A 23896-nucleotide genomic window follows, 5' to 3' on the forward strand; every position below is an offset into this window, starting at 1 on the left:
TTTTATAAAAAATAAATTATATGTATTATATATGCAAATATATCTCAATTACATCCATATAAATATATTTATTTATAAATATAAGTTATAAAACTATTAATTAGGTTCAATAATTTAATTTAATAACATTTAATTTTAAATATAATTATAGAAAAACGAAAATGGTTAAGATAAAAAGAATTTAAAAATTAGTTTAAAATATCAAAATTCTGTATCATACAAATATATTTGTACGCACAGTTACAAGCCAGTATTGACCGGAACAGGCCGACACACACCGAAATGGTTGAAATGTACTAGAATTTTGACCAAAATGGAACATACATTACTTGGTACCAATTTAGGATTGGTATGATACGTACCGGCCGATACGACCAATATCAGTACGGTACCAACTATCATGATTCACATTATTGTAGAATATAAATAGGTCAAATTCTACTATTAGTCCTTAAACTATGTATAAGTTGCAGATTTAGTTCAGATACTCTAATTTGGTCAATTTTAATCCCTGAATTTTTCAAAATTTGGAATTTTAGTATTTACCCAAATAGTAACACCTAAATTTGATATGTCAAGTTTTGCTATAAGTCTCGTACTATACATAAATTGTGAATTTAGTTTTAGCTCTCCAATTTGATCAATTTTAGCCTCTATAAATTTGTTCAAAAGTTGACATTTCAATCTAATAGCTATTAATTCATTAACTAAAATATCTGTTTTTTTATGACTATTATATGAAAATAGCAAGTTGATGTGAGAATACACGTGATAATAAGTTTGTCGCATATGAAAATAATAAGTTTGTCGCATATGAAAATATCATAATTTAACTTTATGGATTCAATGACTATCATATAAGTTCAAATTGAAATTTCAAAATTCAAAAATTATACAAACAAAAAAATGTTCAAATTAAAATACATAGACTGGATTCTTCGATTATACACGACAAGAATAGCACAGAAACTAATAGTAAAATTCAAGGGCAAATTTGAGGGGTAGGTAGGGGCCCTGGCCCCCTTCAAATGAAAAATTTCTATTTAAGGCCCTTATAAGATGATTAAATTAAAAATTAATTTATGATAAAATTTCACTTTAGCCCCCCAAAATGAAAAAAAAAATCTTTAATCCCTTCAAAAATGATGAAATAATACATGAATACATTATAAAATAATGTTTTGATCTCTCAAAATTCTATTATTCAGTTCCACCCCTTAAAGAAATTTTGCATTCGCCTTTGGTAAAATTCAATGTTGAATAACCAAATCGGTGATTAGTCAAACCATTAATTCCCAATTCAACCGTTGGTCTGATAATAATTAAACAAATAATTAAAAATTCATAAAAAGTTTAAAAAATATTTTTTACGAAAGTCGATTCAATTATCGATTTTTTTTGTCTTGGTTTTCGTTTTCTACTGTAATAGTTCGCTTAGATACTGATTCAACAACTTTATTTGAACTAATATTAAACACATCATACTCGACCTGTAACAACTTGATATTTAGTGGTGTTGAAAATAGTGGTTTGAGGCCACCAAATCCAGTAAGTAAGTTCGTAAATATTATTATTTAATATTACGAGTCAAATATGGTTTTAAAAAGGTTTTTAAATTGATAATTTGTGTTTTATAATAATAATTTAGGTCAAGTGATTTTAGAAAATGAGGTATCAAGGCCTCGTCTCTATAAACCAAGTCGTAAATGTGTCATTAAGGTAGTAATACAGTTTCGTTGAAAAATTTAACGTTTCGATAGTTAATTAATTAAAAAATATGCAAAACTTGCTAATTATAATAATTAAGTGACTAAATGATTTAATTAATAAATGAGGGAGGACTTAAGAAGAAATTATACCTAAATTAAATGGATGAGGCGGCATATCAAGGAAAAATATAAAATAAAAGGATTCAATGGTATAATTGTAAATTTGTTGAAATTAAAATAATATAAAAAGAAAAAAGGTGAAAAAGATATCTTCTGTGGACATTTTTATTTTTCATTGACAAAAACCATGGGAGTTTAACTTGGAGGTTCTGTCATTTTATATTCTTGTATGTAATTTCAATTTAGTCCTTTTTTCTTATAATTTTTATGTTTTTGAGATTGTTACAATTAGGTTCAACTAAACATTACATTTGTTTTTTATTTTGTTAAAGATCTTGGATGTTGCCATTGATGAATCTATATGATTTTTTATGTTAAATGATCAATTTGAGATATTATTTTTTAATTAAATGTATTTTATTAAGTGATTTTCGATGAATTTTCCAATTAGGGACTAAATTGTTGAAATGGTAAAAATACAAGAGTTTGTTGTGAATTTATTGCAAAAATGGGTTGTATTGAATTCCATTAATATTTTTTTAGCTTGAATTTGTATTAAAAATGGTTAATTTGCGTGTTTTGAGTTTAGGGACTAAATTGAATAAAAGTAAAATTTTAGGGGTAATTTTGTCAAAATGTCAAAGATGACCATATTGCATGAAATGGATTTTTTTCGTCTAAATTAATAAATTGAATGAAATTGTTAATTGAGATCAAGATCGAGAGGAAAATAGAGGAAAATGGAAAATTATCGAAATACCCCTAAATATTAGTATTTCTGCAATTTAGCCAAGTAAGTTCGTGTAACTAAATTGTATATTTATATGTTTGAATTGGATGTTGTTACGTAAATTGTGTAATTGCTATGTATGAATATTGATCACATATCCAAAAAATATATGACAAGTATTAAGTATCGTTTAAACAAATGAAATTCGATGGATACAGGGTTCCCAATATATGGCTCTCACGAGCTTCCCGTTAATAGCTCTTCGGAGCATCTCGAATGGTTGTGTTCCTGCATGTGTTGCGGACACACCACAACTCAAAAGAGTGTTCTGATATTAGCTCTCATTAGCATCCCGTTATATAGTTCTTGCAAGCTTCTTGTTAATAGCTCTTCGGAGCATCCCGATTGTTTGTGATCCTACATGTGTTACGGACACACCGAAACTATTATGAGCGTCCCGATAAGGGCTTTTCGGGGCTTCCCGATTAAAGTCTCTTTCATGAGCTTCCCGATTAATTAGCTCTTCGAAGCTTCCCGATATTGGCTCGCTTGAACCTTTCTGAAATTGGCTCATATAAGCTTCTCGTTAATGGTTCTTCGAAGCTTTCCGTTACATGGCTCACATGAACTTCTCGTTATATGGCTCGAAAGAGCTTTTCGTTAAGTGCTCGTATGAGCATTCCTGAATATGAATTGACGGATTACAGTTTTGTACACTATATGTGTACTACCTATGTATCCATCGACATTTTAAATGGTTTAACGAGCAAAGTTTTGATATGAGATAACATGAGTTCGAAATGAACTATTACAGTATATACCTGAAATACATGGAAATGATATTTATTTGATATATTGAAACATGACATGGAAAATACATGTACATGAAGCTTGCCTGATAATTATGTATATTCATGATTATGAACTGTTATTGGAATAAATATACAAGAAATTCATGAAAATGATGGTACATGAAATATTGATATAATGAAATGAATGATATATGTTTATGAAGAAACGGCAAGAGAATGATATGTATCATGACATGTACATATGTGACTATCTTTGATATGTTGATACAAGGAAATTAGGTATGTTGAGACGAGTAATAAACTCAAGTGTGACATGTTGAGAAAATAAGTTTATTAATGTTGAATTTATATGTAATCTGTGCAAGTACGCTAACTAGTGTTGTTGCTTGATGCTTAGGCAAGTGGCAAGCTATTGGTTGAATGGTAATATGTTTATTTATATGATGTATTGAATTGGCAAGTATTTAAGTGAAAATATGCTAGTGCTCATGAAAGAGTGGTAAGGTTTAAATTATGCAATTTCTTATGAAATGACTTATCATGTGATCAATTTGAAAAAGGCTTTGGTTAAATGCACTAGCATGGTTGAATGATATGTTTATGACTTGTGTGTCATGCATATAGAATAAGTGTGGAAAGTAAAGAACTACAAATGAAAATAAAGAAATTTTGAAAAGTTAAAGTTATATAAAATCCTACTAAGCTTGGAATAATATGTATAAGTGATGCTGTGGATTTATTCACCTTGTGAGTTGATGAATATAGCTTCATGAGTATTGTGGTATCAATATTAGATTATTCTTGATATGTATAGATTTCATATTTGAAATGAATTAATATGATTAAAGATTACACGAGCTTACTAAGCATTCATTGCTTACATATTTGTTTTTATTTACTCTGCAGATTATCAGAAGCTCGAATGGGTTGGAAGCTTGTTGGAGTTATATCACACTATCAATTGGTTCTATCGGTAATTTTGGATGATTTGATTCTGGTTATAATGACATGTATAAGTTAATTTGGCCAATGTTGGCTTATTAATGTTTTGTTATATCTAGTCACAGGGATGGCTTGTGATGAACATGTTTTGATATGCATATGAAAGGCTATATCATGTTAGATGTGAGTGTTTGGTATACTTAAATTATGATAATCTTATAGGTATGTTAATACTTAGTACAAGTATGCATATATGTGAATTTGGTCAATTTGATAGTTTTGAATACTAGAGTATTTGTGATGATCATATATGTATAAAACTTGGTTTTAGCTTGATTTGAATACTATATGATGTGAAATATCCGTTTACTTGATCTATAGATTTCAGTGATGCTCCATAACTCTGTTCCGATAACGGATACAGGTTAGGGGTGTTACACGACTCGACCGCCAGGTCCAAGCTACAGGATGTCACATTCGTTGTTGAAACAACTACAATCAACTATATTCCAATTCTATTATTAAACATTCATATACAAGTGTTACATGTATCAAACAAGAAATAGTCATTTCTAGGTCAAATACGAGTTTATGAAAGCTCAATACCATCCCGAGGTCGAATGAGGACTAAACTACAAAATTTTCAAAACTTCTCAGGTGGATGTCGACTTCCAGGGCTTGGTGTTGCGAATTTGGAGACAATAGTCAAGCTTCCAACCCGAGTACCAATTTTTAAAGTTTTCAAAATAAAATAAAGTCGACGTTGCGACGTGATAACCTGATGTCGTGGTATTCACGGTGTGAAGTAGCGACTTCATAGGCAAACCACTAAGTCTCTATTTTCCATTGATATCAACCTAGCATGGAACAACAATGTTTGGCCTTAAGGCTCCAATCACCCATTCAACATCAATAAACATGATCAATATACAACTGCCAAACCATTCATTTCTATGCACAGTTAAAACCATTTTCATATATTCACAATCCATTTAGAAAACTTGACCATTTGTAACCTTAAACAAGGTATTTCTAGTTACATGCCACTTAATAAAAATGGAAGGAGTTATATAAATTTAGTTGAGTCAAAAATGATAGTTCGAATGTTGACTTTACTTCCCGGGGCCTCAAATATTACCTATACCTACTCACGAAACAAATAACTTGTACACTAAACGATAAAGCTCAGTGGTACTTTCATTATTAAAGATAACATAGCATAAGTCACATGGCCATGTGTCCAGCCCGTGTGGCTCTTGAAATATGCTCTTTTTATCTATTTTTTGCTCGTTTTTCACTTCTTTTGCTCTCAAATACTCACCTATGTATAGAAACATGAATTCAAAGGATTAGGAGCATAAAGTTCACCAATTTGCATAAATAATCATCCAAAAACGCATTAAGAACAGGATTAAAATATGTCACTTTCATCACTTATCAATAAGTTAATAATAGCAATTTAACATAATGCATATAATCCAAATGTCTACCAATACATATTCCCAATTGCAACACAATTACATGACCATTTCCATATGAAAGGATAAATGTATCAAGTGTCAAACCAATTCAACTTTCAATGCAATAGAGTGATCAACCCAATTACATATACCAAAACCTATCTTAAAGCCTTTTAGCTATCAATACCAATCCATAATTCAAACATTTATAACCTTAACATTTTGACATTCATTCCCATATTCATGTTTCATCAATAGACCATTTAACATACCATTTGAAACCCTTTTTGGAGTCTATTGACTCATTTGTATACATTTCGACCCCCAAGGCTTGTTTTCAACTATTATGCATAATAGGTTGTGTATGTTTTTCTTAATTCATAGTCCATATACATGAATGAAATCAATTCCATAGTATTACCGATTTCATTTTTGGTATCACATATCAATTTACAATTTATAACCCCTATTAACCTGACTTTAACTTGGACTTGGATGGATACACAGATTGTCCAACCAACACAACAGCTAGCACCGAAGTGCGTCATCGAATAAACTAGAGTAGGAAAAACTAACACATAAAGTGCATATTGGCACACGAAGCTTATACTGATGCATGATGCGCATTTTGGCACACAAAGTGCATCCTGGCACACGAGGTGCATCCTGACGCATAAGCACATAGGCTCATACACAATTCAATCCTATGATATGCCAACTATATCCGACTCAGCCTGACTAGTTAGTAGGGTACTAATGTTCAATCCCAATTTACAATTCGGTACATAAACCATTTCTCAATCATATTCATAAAAACAATCTAATTCGTTGTTTATATATATGTATTTCATATTAAACAACATATTTCTATCCAAATTTCCAATTCACATATCATAATTCAAGTAATTCATGCCATTTTCCATTTTATTCATTTTAGTCCTTCATATAAATATCCCATATCAATCTTATTTAAAGCAATTTATACTATCACCATATGCTCACTTCAATGATCATTCATTCAATAAACATGCATATGCAAACAAGTATTTCTATCTCAAATTATAAGAGTACAAATCAAGATTTCGCGTCACTCATCAATAACTTTCGCTTTTCTCTCTAAGGTTCCGCGTCGACATTAGCTACGTACAGTCACAAAACATAAAACACTATCAATTTTCATCTAATTCACAATCAAATACTAGATCAAGCATATTTTGTAATTTATTCAATTTAGTCCCTAAACTCGAGGCAATTTATAACTTTCGGTATAGAGCTTCAGACTAAAATTCGATTTCACATTTATTCATTAGGGACCTTATACTTTCTATTCCTACCACAATTTCATAACATGTTAGTATTTTATTCAATTTGATCCATAATGTAACAAAACTAGCAATCAAGCTTGTTAAACTTTACAGTTTAGTCTTTTTTTATAATTTAAGTTTAATTTTTATCAATTTCACACCTAATTCATCCAATTCTCAACAATGACAACTTATCAAAATTTCACCAATTGAATAAATTATTACATGGGCTAACTAAATCAAGCTCCCATGATTTAATTTTGATAAAAATAAAAAAAATGACTAAAAACTTATTTGAAATAAGTGACCAAATGGAAAACTAGGTTTCAAAGCTTTCTTCTCTTTGGCTACATTGGTATTTGGTAGACAGTTGAAGTGGAGAAAATGACCACTTCTCTCCACTTAGTTTTGGTTTATATAGTATAGTTTAATTATAATTAAATCTTAATCAATTAAATCTTAATCATCAATTAACTAAATATAATGTCATGCATCATCATTATCCACTATTACCTATTTAAAATTGATTTATTAACCATTTTAATTCCTTAGATAATTGTTATTTAAGTCCCCCAAGCAATTTTTAATTAAAAATCTATAATAATTAAACTTTTATAATTTAATCTCTAAACATTAATTAATTACATTTTCGACTAAATTATTTAACTAAATTTTAATATATCTATATAATAATTTTGTAAATATCCCTATCAAATATTTACGAATTATGTTTATAGCAACGAGATTTCAAAACTTATTTCTTAACATCACTAAAAACCGAATTATTATAAATATACCAATTAATTTCCAATCCTGCATTCCGGTTCCGGTAAAACTTGACCTTATATTACGAAATAATTAAGAAATAAAAAATATGTGGCTGTCTGAAAAAAGCTTATCTTTCCAACGAACATGTTTAGTGCAACGTATTTAAACGCCCACTTCCAGAAAACAAAACCGAAAACAGGGGATATTATCTCAAAAACAGAGGGAGGGGCTATGGCTGCCCTGAAACTGCCTCACTCTCCACGCCTAATTCAAGGACGACAACCTCTCGTTCCTTTTCCTGCATCCACCATGTTATTTCCAAAACCGCCTTCTTCGCCCCTTTCCAATTACAGTTTTGCCACTTCATCTGGTAAAAGTTTCCTTCTTTTTTCTTGTTCTTTTCACTGTTCTTCGTTATACAAGCAATTTTATTGATAAAGTACACTCTTTGAACTATATTTTACTTCATTAGACAGAACCCAAGTGAGCAAAATAGTTAATTTCTTGCCTTCTCTCCTTGACTTGTAATTTATCTTTTGCATTCAGTTCATAATTGGGAAAAAAAATAATGCCAAATTTACTCATTTTTTTAATGCAAATTAGTGAAATTTAGATGTAGTTGGGTTTTTATATACCGAGATTACTTATTTGAATGGTGAAATTTTCTGATATTTAGTTTAACTTAACTTTACATTTTCTTATTCGGATGGGGATTTCAGTTTAAGCAGGGAGATGGACTTTTTCAAAATGGGAAAGGAATGGTTCATTGTATATGCATTACTGAGATTTTTCTCTTTTTTCTTCTAGAATTTTAGTATTTTGAGCTCTTTCAACTTTATGTGTTTGGTTTCTTGGAATCTACTTTTGCATATGTAATTTTATTCTTCCATTGATTTTCTCTTTGCTAAGTGATGCATTATATATCTTTTAGGATTATGCATTAATTCCTAGATATTTGTGTAATTGTGTTCAAGTAAATGCAGGCTTTCTTACAAGAACGTTGGCCCTTTTCTCTCCTGGCATAGTGGCGTGTAAAAGTAGTTCTTTGATAGGAGTTCGGGGCAATCAGTCGAGAATTAGATCAGGTTACTATACTTAATCATCTATTCTTTCAGTCATGCTTTAGCTTTCTTTATCAGTGGATATAGTAGTTACCATGTGAATTTTCAGCATCGGTACAGCGCGTAGCTGAGGAATTGATGGAGGATCAATCAAAGTATTCTCTTTTCAGTGGGGATTCTATTCGCCAGCGATTTCTTGATTTTTATGCTTCTCGTGATCACAAGATTCTTCCTAGTGCTTCTCTTGTGCCAGATGACCCAACAGTCCTACTAACAATTGCAGGAATGCTTCCTTTCAAGCCAATATTCCTTGGGAAGGTAATATATGAGATTCTTAATGAATCTACTGACTGCACCTTTACTCAAGCTTTGCCTTTTCCTAGTAATTCTTAAGATTACGCTGCTTTTATGTATTATTAGTTACATGGTATATGGAACTATTATTTTAAATTTTTTTTAAATGGTTCTTCACTTATTGTGAAAAGCTTTAATTATATGTTTGTAGCTAATTGATCATCTTTAGAAAAGCATCATGACATCGTTGTCAATTATAAGCTTGCTAAATGGTAAAGATAGCACTTAAATTAGTGTGTTAAAAGTAAGTTGACATTATTTTGATTGTTAGGCTTTGATGTGATGTAACTAGCTCTTTATATTTAGATTCCTAGACAAGTACCTCGTGCTACTACTGCACAAAGGTGTATACGCACAAACGATGTGGAGAATGTTGGCAGAACAGCAAGGCATCATACATTTTTTGAAATGCTAGGCAATTTCTCCTTTGGTGATTACTTTAAGAAGGAAGCAATTCAATGGTCATGGGAGCTTTCCACCAAGGAGTAAGCATGAATTTAGTTTTGTTTTCTGAATGCCAAATTTTAGTATTGTTTTTCTCTAGCATGGTGGTTCCTTATCACACATTCGTTTTCTTCCATATGAAAATGAAAGTTGTTTGTGCTTACAGATTTCAGTTGCCACCTGAAAGGTTATGGATAAGTGTGTATGAGGATGATGACGAAGCTTTTGAAATATGGCACAAGGAGGTAATCCAAGATGCACTTTAGCACTTGTTAGAGTTTTGCTTTCATGAATGTTCTGCTTTTAGATGTGCCTTCTCTCTATATAAGTTCCCTTGATTGGTCAATGTGTCTTTTCCATCGTGCCTAGTGTTCGAGAAGCTACATTTTTATTTTTGAATGATTTAGACATAATATTTTTCATGTTATGTTAAATGATTTTGATGATACAAGCTCTCATCAGGTGGGTGTTCCTGTTGACCATATAAAAAGAATGGGTGCAGACGACAACTTTTGGATGAGTGGTGCTACTGGTCCCTGCGGTCCATGTTCTGAGATTTATTATGATTTTCATCCAGAGAGGGGAACTGCTGATGTGGTTGGTACTTACTCGCTTCAAACAATTCTTTTATTTCTTTCAGTTGGGTAGGGGGTTATTCAGGTTCTGTCCGGGCATTGGTCAGGTTACTCATAGGTTTCTCATTCCAGTTTTCTTTTTCCCTTAACCTGGATGAGTAATATGCAGGATCTTGGGGATGACACAAGATTTATAGAGTTCTACAATCTTGTATTCATGGAATACAATAAAAAAGATGATGGAACACTCGAGCCCTTAAAGCAAAAGAACATAGATACTGGTCTTGGCTTGGAGCGTATGGCCCGTATTCTTCAAAAGGTATTTATGATTTTTTTTTTCATGTCAAACTAAAATTATATTTTACTGAAGGTATGCCTCATTTGCAAGGTTATATGCTTTGAAATTAAAGATGATATTTTTTCCCCTTTTTTGCAGGTTCCAAACAACTATGAGACTGACTTGATTTACCCCATTATAGAAAAGGCATCAGCACTGGCTAATATCTCATATCCTTTGGCAGATGAGCAAACAAAATTGAAATTAAAGGTAAAAGTTTCAGTTTGCTTGCTATAATTTTTGTTAGATTTAAGATATTTTGGCAAATAAAGTTTCTTAATTTGTTTCATGGTCTCAGTGTTTAAAATTTTCTATTGCTTTTAGGTTGTAGGAGATCATCTAAGGGCAATAGTGTATCTCATATCGGATGGTGTTTTGCCGTCAAATATTGGTAGAGGTTATGTGGTTCGACGGCTTATTAGAAGGGTTGTTCGAGCTGGCAGGTCCCTCGGTATAAAGGGAGAAAGAAGAGATAATCTTGAAGGAGCAGTTTTACCTATAATTGCAGAAAAAGTAATAGAATTAAGCACCCATATTGATCCGGATGTCAAGATTAAAGCGCCCCGTATTCTTGAGGAACTGAAGAAGGAAGAGCTTAATTTTGTGCAAACTCTAGAGAGAGGAGAAACTTTACTTGAAAAAATGTTAGCGGATGCATCATCAAATGCCGAGAAAAGTGGGACTGTGCCTTGCTTGTCTGGAAAAGATGCATTTCTTTTGTATGATACTTTTGGATTTCCAGTGGAGTTAACCACAGAAATTGCTGAAGAACAAGGCATTACTGTAGATATGAATGGTTTTGATATAGAGATGGAAAACCAAAGGCGCCTGTCTCGAGCTGCACACAATGTTGTTAAACTTGCAGTTGAAGATGGTACTAATCTTACGAATAATATAAACAAAACTGAATTTGTTGGATATGATACCCTTTCTACTCAAGCAGTAGTAGAAAGCCTCATGGTGAATGGGAGTCCTGTGATACAGGTTTCTGAAGGAAATGATATAGAGGTTTTGTTGAACAAAACACCATTTTATGCTGAATCCGGTGGTCAAATTGGAGATCATGGTTTTCTTTATGTTACCGGAGGTGAAAAGCAACAAACAGCTGTTGTCGAGATCAAGGATGTTCAAAAATCCTTAGGTGACTTATTTATTCATAAAGGGACTATCAAAGAGGGGGTTCTGGAAGTTGGCAGAGAAGTAGAAGCTGCCGTGGATGCAAAACTGAGACAGCGGGCAAAGGTACTAGCTTAATGCTTAATTGTGGCTTTATTTTTGTGTTAATTGATTTGGTCGTTTCATCTAACATAAACTATCTTAAGATGTTTTTTGTTCTTCTTCTTTCAGGTACATCATACGGCTACTCATTTGTTACAAGCCGCACTTAAGAAATTAATTAGCCAGGAAATATCACAAGCTGGTTCCTTAGTGGCTTTTGATCGTCTCAGGTTTGATTTCAACTATGGTCATGCCCTTACTGACACTCAAATTGAAGAGATTGAGCAACTGATCAATGGTTGGATTGAGGCTTCAACATCTCTTAAAACAAAAGTAATGCCCCTTAATGATGCGAAAGAAGCTGGTGCCATCGCAATGTTTGGGGAAAAATATGGCGAGCAGGTATGTATTTATTCTTCATTATACCAACTGACATTATCCATGCTTTGTTTAGCTTGTCTTGTGTTTGGGTTCATTGTACTTTTTGTTAAACTAGCAAAACAAATTAAACTTTGAATCATTTTCGGTTCATTCTTTAGACAATTGCTTGCCACTATATCCTAGCATTCTCTTTCTCACTATGATGTCTGAGCTAGAAACTTGAATGTTTACGTGTGCTCCGTGTCTGTTCTTGCTCATATAAATAGTTCTTCCTAATTTTATAATGCATTGCAGGTAAGAGTTGTGGAAGTTCCTGGTGTATCCATGGAACTTTGTGGTGGGACCCATGTCAGCAATACTTCTGAAATACGGGTCTTCAAAATAATCTCCGAGCAAGGGATTGCATCAGGAGTCAGGCGTATAGAAGCTGTTGCTGGTGAAGCATTTATTGAATATATCAATGTCAGGGAATCACAAATGAAGAATCTATGCTCCATGCTCAAGGTGAGTTCTCTTTTTATGCTCCCAATGTACTTCATCGTAAAAGATTAAAGCCCATGCAAAAAACTGATCTGATCTTGAAACGACAACAAGAAGCTTGGGTATGGCTTTTGGGTATAGCTTGGCTATTCTGATCTTCTCTCTTATCATGTAGAGCTTCTCTGTTTTGGAAAATGCCTGACTCGGCTGAACCTCTGATTTTAATGTTATTTAACTTCATCTTTGCAGGTGAAAGCTGAAGAAGTGACTACCAGGGTAGAAAAACTCTTAGAGGAGTTAAGAATGTCAAGAACTGAAGTTGCTAATTTGCGTACAAAAGCAGCCGAATATAAAGCACTAATGATTGCAAACAAAGCATTTGAAGTAGGAACTTCACAAACGATAAGGTAATGTGTAATATTGTTTCAAAGATATCAAATTTTGCTATTTAATGGAACTCATTTCTGACTTTTGTTCTTTGGCTTCTGAACATTTAACTCCAGGGTGCTAGTTGAGTCATTGGATGATGTGGATGCTGATTCACTAAAAGCTGCTGCCGAGAATTTAATCGATACACTGCAAGATCCTGCAGCTGTAATCTTAGGCTCCTGTCCAGATGAAGGGAAAGTTAGTTTAGTTGCTGCCTTCACACCAGCCGTGGTTGATCTTGGGATACAGGCGGGGAAGTTTATAGGCCCCATAGCTAAACTGTGTGGTGGAGGAGGTGGTGGCAGACCAAATTTTGCTCAAGCAGGTGGGAGGAAACCAGAGAATCTGCCGAGTGCCCTTGAAAAGGCACGGGAAGATATCATCTCAATTCTGTCCCAAAAAACAAGCTGAAATACTAACTTTTTACATGGTCAAATTACCTTCAAAAAGATCAAATGCTAGGATTCTGTGTCGATAAGTGCTTAAATATTTCAGAGGCCAATGAGAATGCCCTTGTATATGATCAATGGACTGGAAGGAAAAGACTGTACAGGTAATTTTACATTCTTTTTAAAGATGAATACCATAGCCAAAATTAAGTGGTTCATAGGAGAATATTGGTTCCCTTTATTAAATTACTTGAATAGTTTAGCTATTGCTAGGGTAAGTGATAAGTTGCACTATCATTGATGTTCATAGGCTGTCAGCCCTATTTTTGTTTTTATACTATCTTTGGCATTCCACTTTCATGCCTTAATTCTGCATTCTTTTTCTGGTTAAAGTAGGCTCTGCGCCTCTGCCTAATACAAATTTTTCAAGCGAAGTTACAATTGAATACTGTCTAGCTTTCTACGTGTAGCTGTCTTTGCACCATCATCAAGCACTATGTCTTGCAATGTGTACTTTAAATTTGTTTTGTATTGATATTGGTATCTACATGTTTTGGAGGTAAAAGTATTATGGAGGTCTCTGTATTAGGGTCAATTTGTATTTTGTTTCATCTACTTAAAAAAAGATAAATTAACCCCTATAAATTACTTCAAAAAACAAACCGGTCATTTTTGTTAAAGTTTAAATCTAATTTTGCTGTTTAAAACTGATATGGCCAAGTGTATTTTATTTTGACTTATATGAATCAATTTTTAATAGTAAAAATGAATGAATTTTTAATAGAAATATTAGTTTGCGCTTTAATTTAATATACATAGATTAATTTACTCATTTTTTGTAAAGATGAAAAATGTAATTTAACTCTTAATATAGAAGCCTTTATGATACTTTCACCATGTTTTAGACGGTAATAATCATGTCATCAAAAAAAAAGCAAAATGAAGAAAAATGAAAGAAAGAGAAGACAATAGCCATTGATGGTTTTCAATGATCTTATGATTAAGTAGCCATATTATCTTGTTTGGTTAGCTGGGTTCCACCAAAAGGGACCCCAAAACACCAGCCAACTTAACTACACACAATGGTTTTTATTTTATGACGCATGTAGAAATAAACTACCGGTTGCTGTGGTCAAATCCCATATTCATTGTTACATAATTTAAGTGAAACATTGAATGGTACAAACGGATAAAAGCATCAAGTTTCAGGCAGCTGGATAAAGCATGATGGTAAGTCCACGTCAGAATCCATTGATCCACGTTATGATGCCACAGACATACGTTTTGTTTACATATTGGATGATTAAAAGTCAGCAGGCAGTGAATACACTTCATTATTTCTATAGTGGAACAATGATCCTTGAATTTTATAGCTTTGAAAAACAGGGAAGAAGAAGGGAGAATTTTGGGGCACTAAGCTGAGGAAAATTGATTGATTGATTTGATCTCATCAAAGTAAAAAAATGTCAAAATTTGGTACAAGTTTCGGATTGTGTTTTCTCTAATTTATTAAAAAAATGAATAAATTAATACATATATATTAAATTAAAGAACAAATGAATTATTCAGTTAAAAATACAATGTAAATGAAAAAAAAATTAATTTATTCTTTAATTTAATTTACCTAAATTAATTTTAAAAAAACGCAATTTGCCAAAACTTTCACTTATATATCAATCAATCCCACTGTCTGAAAACTCAACAAAGTTATGTCCTATTTAAAACTACACAAATCTTCAAGTTCATACTTCTTACAGCTACAAGGCACAGCTGTTTAGACATAGACAAAGAGTCGGTGACAAAATTCATTATTGTTTTCATCTTTTTTTAGTTTCCGCGTTTGAGCAAATACAAGTCCTTTTCCTTGTATTCAAATCCGAAGAAAGGATTTTCTTTGAAGTATAGAAAATCAATCCATGGTTTTCCGGAAATGCTTACCTGTAGTCCACCACACTATAAATAAAACTCATCAACCCTATCTTTCTTTACTTGTCACTTACATTTCTCAATTCAACAAAAAATATGGCTCAGCCTCACTTTCTTTGCATGTTATTGTTCCTTGTCTTGTCTTCAGCTACTGCTTGTGATCGATGTGTGCACCAATCCAAGGCTTCTTATTTCTCCGACGCCGCTGCATCATGTAACTTGCTGCCAAGTTCCTCCTCCTTGATTAATACCCAGACTTGTTTTCTTACATGAAAATGGATTTTGACAAAGACCCAGATCATATTTTTGTGAAAAAAACTGTGGGTAACATTTGTTTTATGGCTTTGATATTTGTAGCTGGAGCTTGTGGATATGGTTCCTTAGCATTAACCATTAGCGGTGGCCACCTTGCAGCTGGTGTTTCTTCGCTTCACAAACAAGGAGCTGGTTGTGGTGCTTGCTTTCAGGTTTTGTATACATTTATTATTGTTTTCTTTTTAATTCTTATAATGGAAAATTGAGGTTTGAGTCTTTAACATTGGCAGATAAGGTGTAAGGATTCAAAACTGTGTAGCAGTAAAGGAACAAAGGTGACGCTAACTGATCTTAATCACAATAACCAAACAGACTTTGTTCTTACTAGCAGAGCTTTCATGGCCATGGCTAACAAGGGCAAGGGTCAAGACGTTTTGAAACTTGGGATTGTGGACGTGGAATATAAAAGGTAAGCTTGATTCAAACATAAAATAATGAAAAAGGTCAGAACCAACTTAACATATATAATGGGGCACACTAATGGCTAACGGTTCAATATCTTCTTTATATTCCTTTGGGTAAACTACACTAGTATCACCCAACTATTAATATTTTTTTGGGTCACCTAATTATTAGTAAATTTATTGTTTGGTCACCAACTATGAAATATTACGAAATGATAACTCAATTATTCAATTTTGTCTTTTTTTTGTCACTCATTGGTTAATTATGGCAGCTTTTAAAATAGGCATTATAGCAACTTTAATTTTTAACATTTATACATTATGTCAATTTAGTCTTAATTTTAAAAAATCTAACCCATACACATTGTGTAATTTAGTCTTTATTGCAGTTTTGCTTTTATTTGTGAACCTTTCAACTAAAAAAAAATTTTTTGATTGAAAGTATACAAAAAATAGAAACACAAAAAAATCCAACATAATATTAAATAGTTTAATAACTATTTTGTAACTTTTTATAATTGGGTGAGTACCGGTATTAGTTTACCCTATTCCTTTTCCATGCATGTTGAACTTGCTATTGATTCTGGTGATGTGAAATTAACAGGATGCCTTGTGAATACAAAAACCAGAACTTGGCAATTAGAGTTGAAGAATCAAGCCAAAAACCATATTACTTGGCTATTAAACTGCTATACCAAGGTGGCCAGACAGAAATAGTAGCCATTGATGTAGCTCAAGTTGGATCATCAAACTGGATTTTCATGACTAGGAACTATGGGGCAGTTTGGGATACCAGTAGGGTCCCAAATGGTGCCTTACAATTCAGATTTGTGGTGACATCTGGGTACGATGGGAAGTGGGTTTGGGCAAAAAATGTGCTTCCAGCTGATTGGAAAATTGGGGTTATTTATGATTCTGGGGTTCAAATCACTGACATTGCACAAGAAGGTTGCTCTCCTTGTGATGATGGGAATTGGTGATGAACAAGACCAATAACAAGCATTTTTATTGGGGCTAAACTCTGATCCCTGGTTTCTGTAAATAAATAAATAAACAAAGAAATAAAATTAACATTTCAAGGTCTTAAATATAGTTTGAATAATATTTTATAAGATTTAGTAAAAGAATGTATAATGTGTTTTTTATCATTTAGTTTCTATGAAGATGTATAATATATATTTTTTATTCCACAAAAGATTACTACCAAGCACTTTTTAGTTTGCGGTTGAAATACAAGCTTACTTTCGATGGCAGGAAAAGTGACTCTTGCTAAATCGATCCTCTTAGCGATCCCTAATTATTTTATGCAAACTGTCAGAATTCCCTCGGAGGTTTGCAATGAAATTGAGAAGAACGTTAGGGGATTTATTTGGGGTTCTAGCATTAATAAGAGAAAAACGACGCTTGTCAATTGATCTTCTTGCTGCCAACCGCTTGCTAATGGAGGCATTGGGATACGTAAACTTGAAAAAACATAATAAGTCCTTCCTTCTTAAAATTGGTTTTAATTTATCGACTAACTTTGATGCTCTATGAGTACAGGTCTTGCGTACTAAATGTAAAATTACAAATGTTTGTCTCGACACTATCAAGAGGAGCTCGACTTCTTATGTTTGGAAATCTCTAACTCATGTTTGGAGCTTCCTTTTACAAAATGTTTGCTGGTCTATTGGTGATGGTAAAGACACTCGTTTTTGGGAGATGTTTGGGTCCCAGATGTTGGCCCTTTGCGCGAGATTTCGAAAGATACTCAAGTAAGAGATATGGCCAGTGAGGATGGTTGTTGGGTATGGGAATTATTTGCAGATCAATTAGACTATTCTACCATCTTAAAAGTTACGGTTATTAGACCTCCTAATAAGGTTGCAGGGAGGGATATTTGTATGGACAAATTCTCTATGACTGAAGCTTATAAAGCAATTGTGAAAGATAGTTGGTCACCATCTAATGATTTATGGCAGAAAATTTGGAAGCTTAAATGCCCGCAAAGAATCAAACACTTCTTGTGGCTGGTTTTGATAGATAGACTTCTCACTAATAGTGAGAGGTGTCGAAGAGGTTCGGACTTCAATCCTACTTGCTTACTTTGTGGACACTACAATGAGACTATCATCCATATTATTAGAAACTGTCACTTTGCTTGAGTTATTTGGACAAGACTTATTCCTAAGAAGAGCCATGATGGGCATTCGATGGGTGCTGTCAAAGGAGTTGAACAAAGGGCCTTTGCTGGTGGAGTCATCCGTGATAGGCATAGCAATTGGATATAAGGTTACTACAGAAACAGTGGTATATGTTCAGCTCTTCAAGCAGAAATATGGTCTTATTTTGGCCTGGAAAAGGGGTTTCAGAAATTCTCTGTGCTGTAAAAATGCATGAGATGGGAATCAAGCAAAGCACCATGGAACTGGCATTTGAAGAAAAGTAATAACTACATAAATTATTTAGTCAAGCAATGGATCAAGGCATAAAAGTTGAGCATTTGATAAAAAGGAATATACATATCATATGTGCATCATCCAGTACATTTTATATATAAATTATAAGGATATAATATTTTTTAAATAATCAACAATAAAATAAAAATATTAAATATATATTTAAATTTGAAAATATTTCTTAGCAAAAAAAATTGAAAATATTTAATAAAAAATAACTTATTATAATTTATAATTTTTTGAATCACTTCAAATTAAAGTGATTTTATCTTTATTTAGAAAAAAATAAAAATATTATATATTCAAATAATTACCCGATATATATATATAATAGTTATACATGCAAGTATAATAATTTATTAACCACATGAATTAATCTTCAAGTTTTATTACTTATTAAATAATTCTATTAAAGAAAAATATATTTTCTATTAGTGTTACATCATATATCATAACTGAAGAATTTGCTTTTAACTCATAATTTTTTATTATATAAAATTGCATTTTTTATTATATATCTGGGATCGTTTGTTTGTTTTTAAAATTTCAATTGATATTTATTGTTTTCTCTGTATGGATGCTGCAGAGAGACGTGATCACAGTTTTTCTGAGTGTAATTTTTCAAGGACTGTGTGGCAGTCAATTTTGTGCCTTTATTTGGGCGACATTGAAACTTAAAGAAAGTCCTTACTTTTTGCTATACTCAAACTTGCTTGGAGTGCATATTTGTATGTGATATGGAGATAGAGGAACAAGAAGTATTTTGGTGCATCTTTCTTGACTGAAGATGCTATCTTGGTACAAATTAAAAAGATTATGCAGGCTAGTTTAAGAGGTAGGCCAATCAATAGAACTGGTCTTGTCAATGCTTCACTTTATGCTTTTTGGGCATTATTGGTTAATTTATTTGTATAGCTTTAAGTTACTGTGCAATATTTTTTATTTTTTATTTGTAACAGATTAATTGCATTATTAGATTAATGAATTTCATCATTCATCCAAAAATAATTACATTTTTCATGTGATATTTTTAATTATCAATATATCAAATTATATATAGTGATATAATCTGAATTTTATTAGAAATAATATAAAAGTAAAAAAAAATTATACAAAATCATTTCACATGCAATATTTTAAAGGTAATTACTACAAATAGAAATAAATTACTACAAAAAAATTTTAAAAAAAACTAATCTATATATATATATTTGCAAACATCTTATTTAAATTTTTTTGGGGAAAAAAAGAAATACCTTAGAATGCAAAAAAAAAAAAAGAGTTTATATAAGGTTAGTATCATCAGTCGCTTTTTCTTGCTTATGGACTTGAGTACTTAAACCAAGATGAGCCATAATGAGAGCAACATGAGTGAGCAGCTCGCTACCATGCCTCAATTGTTGTGCATGTTGCTCCCATGTGCATCGACTTGCACCATAAACCATCATCTCCATCCATACATCACTTATCATTTTCCATTTCTCTTCATGATCCCACCTCTCTGTTATCAAGTCTTGTAATTTCTTGGCAAACTGCACCCCTTCCCATAACGCTCCAAATTCGAGTTCTGGTAATTGAGTATTCATAACGTCAGAGGACGGTAACCTTAGTGTTTCGATGAATTCCATCATTGCGGTCTGTTTCGATTTCGGTTGAAGAAGGATCCTTTGCGATTGGTTGTAAGTGTCATCGTTTACCCTGTCACTGAACCCCTTCGGCAGCATTGTAGGACGGACCAAAATAAGGTACATCATGTAATCCGACAAGGATTTGCCGATCTTGCATATCGAACCGCAGCTGTACTTTCGATGCTTGGAGAGATCGTCGTAGTAAACGATCGAGGTAGCGATGTGCCAAATAAAGATCCGACGGGTGAAATCCGTGGATTCCATTTTCCAGTCCTCATTCACAATCGGATCCAAACCTTTCTTCTCGAGGATGGCATCACCTTTATCCCCCAACATCTTCTCGAGATGCTTTGGATTAAACTGTTCGCTTTCAAGCTCGGTACGCATGTTTTTGAGGTGTTCATAGATGAATTCTTTCAACTCGATATCCACGTCCTTCCACTCTGAATACCAAAACCTCTGAAAAAGGTTAATGAAGTCGATGGACTTCAACGCCCGAGTAATTTGGCTTGTCCTGGCCTTCAAGTAATACCCCAAAAGATCATGTTGTGCCATTCTCCGTATTCCCTTCTTCGATTTAATCGAACGTAACTTTTTCTCCGCGAACCAAAGGTACAGCCTCTTGAGTTTGTTTTTATGATTTGCATGCCACATCAGCGTCCACTTGGACCGAATGTACATATGGAACGAAGAGCTCTCAAGGAAAACTGCGCTGAACAGCAGCACGTAGGTGACGACGAAGTCGACCGTGTGATCCTGGAACTTGTAATAAAGAGCCGAGAAAGCTATCAGCACAGAAAAAGCAGAGTAAAAGCATATGAAGCGAAGCACTAGGTTGCAAATATAGTGTTGATGATGTAGGGGGTTCTTGGTGAAGAGCAAATCGTAAAGGAATTCGAGTTCGATCTTAACGAAATTGAAGGCCTCTGCTGCATTGGTACAACGGTTGAGGTACACCAATTCATCGTAAAACTCCTTCGAAATCTGGAACGGTAGATCGGTGAAGAGAGGCTTGAGAATTTCGAAAGATGAATGCACTTGCCGAAGAAACTTTACTTCTTCGGTAATGGTCGGATCTTCTATAAACTTTTTCCTTCTCGAAAGATCGTAAAGTCCTGTTCGGATCATTGTTTTCTTTTCGTTCCCATCACTGCTGCTATCACTCGGATTTTTCGAACTCAGGGGTTCATAAAAGGACTTCATGAGCTGTTTCGGACTCGCACATCTAAGAGCCCATATTCTTTCGAAATACTTGAGGACTCCAGCAATAAACAAAGGGACAGCCATAGCGTTTAGTTCGGTGTCCGATTGAAACCGGACGGAGATATAAATCGCCTCTCCGATCTGGAAGAACATCCCAAGAAAGTGGCGCAACCAAAGCTCATTATCTTCCAGAGAGTAAGCGGTGATATTGTAAGGACCGCCGAGATGCCATAGAAGAAAAGGGGTCCAGAAGACAACGAGTCCTTTTTCCAGTCCAACACTGCCTCGAAGAAGGGTACTAAGCACAAGGGTTGCCATCCAATCTGTAGAAAGATATATTATCCAGGCACAGATTGCAATCAACGGAACCCGAGCTCCGGTATATTTCTTTCGCCTCTTCCCGAAATGAATGAGTAAAAACTGGAGACCAAGACTGAGGAGAACCATCAATCGAAGCTCCCATTCGTTCCAAAAGTTATTCACTATTTGTGAGAATACCCTCCTCAATACTGTGCCCTTTATCTCTACATAAAGTAGAGAGACGGCAACTGAAAATTCAAAACCATCCATTATTATTTCTTTTTCATTGTTACAAAAGGTTCGCATAACAGGGTTTGAATCTATATGAGCTTGAATAATTACAAAACATTTCGAAAAGAATTGAATTGTCATTTCTAATGGGAATACAAACTAAAATGTTAAGGTATTAGACATTACAGCTCGTATGACAACCCACATATACTTTATGTATTTAATTTCGAGTGTTTTTATAACTCTGAATTATTTGTTGACCTGATATATAAGATAAATAGAATCATACTAGTACGAAGTATATGTGAAGTGTGAATAGCCACCAAATAATTTAAAAACTATTTGATTATTTTTAAAAGTTTACTGTCCAAATTTAACTAAAAATAATAATAAATATCAAATTGACAAAAGATATAAACGTTGAAAATTAAATATACCATTATGCCAAAAAGAAATATCTTAACAAACTTTACGGATAGTCATCGATAAGATAACCAATATCCTAATTGAGAAAGTTATGCCCAATACTTATACCTAGAGGTGATCATGGGTCAAATTCAGAGCATGCATTGTGTTAATACTATGGATAGTTATTCAAATATAATGATTTTTATTTAATATTTAGGAATTATATATCTTCTACTATTTGTATATACATAGCTTTAGTAAGATTTTAAATATAGATAATAAGTAGTAAGTTTTTTTTTTGTCATCCAATTATAAAAAATTACAAAATAACCACTCAATTTATTGGGTTTATCTTTTTTTATCACCAACGGTTAATTGATGAACCAAAAGATGACCAAATATGTTGAGTTAGTATCAAATTTTAAGGGTAATAGTTTATTGGTTACAATATGCTATCAGTCCTACTTTTCGTATATTTGGAATTCAAATTTTTGTACTCTTTGTATATTTGAGAATTTAACCATTCTACTTTTAAATTTTAAAATTGTAAGTCCAATTATCAACACCGTAGTAATTCTTCTATTTAACTGAGATTCATTATAATTTCATTTTTTTTGTTACATGGCTACCAAGCGAGTATTTTTATTTGAAAATATTATATCAATGAATCTAACAGAAGAATTTTAACAGTTAATATAGAGACTAAATTCTAAATACACAAAGAGTGCGAGAATTTGAAGCATATTTTAACTACATGGCTCGAGACCCTATCATCAATCTAAATACACCTTTCATCACTAAATACATATTGAGGAGAGGAGATTAATATATTAATCAATGCTAAGAAAGAAATTAAAATGAACAAAATTTCACTACTAATCATAACAATAGTATATACTTACTTGCAAATAGCATGGATCACTGCTGTTTTCCAGATCTTGACTGTAAATATTATTGGAAAAAAAATTCATGGAATTGAAGATAGATTGAAAGGGAAACTGTACAAGGAAAAATCATGCTTTGCTCCTTTATATTGAAACATACAAAGGAGGCAAAGAACGTGTAATACGTTGACATGAATATTGTAGGCCAAGAAAAGAACTTTCACTGAAAACCCTAACAGTAGTGAAAAAAAATTATTCATATATTCTTGGAGAAACAAAGACAAAAAGATGTTTCCAATTAAAATTCTTGTTCCTGTCGGGTAAAATGCATGAGAGGGGAATCAAGCAAAGCAGTGGGGAATTGGCATTTGAAGAAGAGTAATAAGTACATGAATTATTAGTAAAGCAAAGGATCAAAGCATAAAAGTTGAGCATATGGCTTTTTTCAATGGATTTATAGCTATTGGTTACTAGATAAAGAGGTACATTAATATATAAATTATATGAATGTTTGCCATTTTCAATTTATCATCAAGCGAGTGATTATGCATTAAGATGCATGATTGGTTGGGTCAGAAGTGTTATAATATACGTCTATAATGACAACAGTAATGATCACAAAACAATAAGAAAGAAAAATAAGAAT

General features: G+C 32.8%; 3 protein-coding genes across 4 annotated transcripts; 2 read left to right on the forward strand and 1 right to left on the reverse strand.

The window, feature by feature from the left end:
- Nucleotides 1-7980: 7980 nt before the first annotated feature.
- LOC107908626 (alanine--tRNA ligase, chloroplastic/mitochondrial) lies at nt 7981-13881 on the forward strand. Of its 2 annotated transcripts, none has more exons than XM_041089285.1 (13): nt 7981-8215; nt 8829-8930; nt 9016-9224; nt 9567-9745; nt 9871-9949; nt 10167-10301; nt 10449-10598; nt 10716-10826; nt 10941-11858; nt 11964-12236; nt 12510-12719; nt 12945-13102; nt 13199-13881. In XM_041089285.1, the coding sequence occupies exons 1-13, from the start codon at nt 7990-7992 to the stop codon at nt 13533-13535; spliced, it is 3087 nt and encodes a 1028-aa protein (XP_040945219.1). In that variant the 5' UTR covers nt 7981-7989; the 3' UTR covers nt 13536-13881. The 2 variants fall into 2 exon arrangements, with proteins under 2 accessions (XP_040945219.1, XP_040945217.1); XM_041089283.1 differs by having other exon boundaries at nt 8018-8215; nt 8820-8930.
- A 1363-nt stretch (nt 13882-15244) lies between these two features.
- Nucleotides 15245-17362, forward strand: LOC107908625 (expansin-like A1). The gene is made up of 4 exons (XM_016835851.2): nt 15245-15653; nt 15797-15906; nt 15985-16163; nt 16763-17362. The coding sequence occupies exons 1-4, from the start codon at nt 15536-15538 to the stop codon at nt 17136-17138; spliced, it is 783 nt and encodes a 260-aa protein (XP_016691340.1). The 5' UTR covers nt 15245-15535; the 3' UTR covers nt 17139-17362.
- Nucleotides 17363-19656: 2294 nt separating this feature from the next.
- LOC107908624 (uncharacterized) lies at nt 19657-23447 on the reverse strand. Its single transcript, XM_016835850.2, has 2 exons — nt 23269-23447; nt 19657-21975 (listed from the first exon to the last, which is right to left on the reverse strand). Exons 1-2 carry the CDS (start codon nt 23279-23281, stop codon nt 19880-19882), a joined length of 2109 nt encoding a protein of 702 aa, XP_016691339.1. The 5' UTR covers nt 23282-23447; the 3' UTR covers nt 19657-19879.
- Between the last annotated feature and the right edge of the window lie 449 nt (nt 23448-23896).

This window comes from Gossypium hirsutum, chromosome D02 (assembly GCF_007990345.1).
Source record: "Gossypium hirsutum isolate 1008001.06 chromosome D02, Gossypium_hirsutum_v2.1, whole genome shotgun sequence".
Classification (NCBI taxonomy): Eukaryota; Viridiplantae; Streptophyta; class Magnoliopsida; order Malvales; family Malvaceae; genus Gossypium; species Gossypium hirsutum.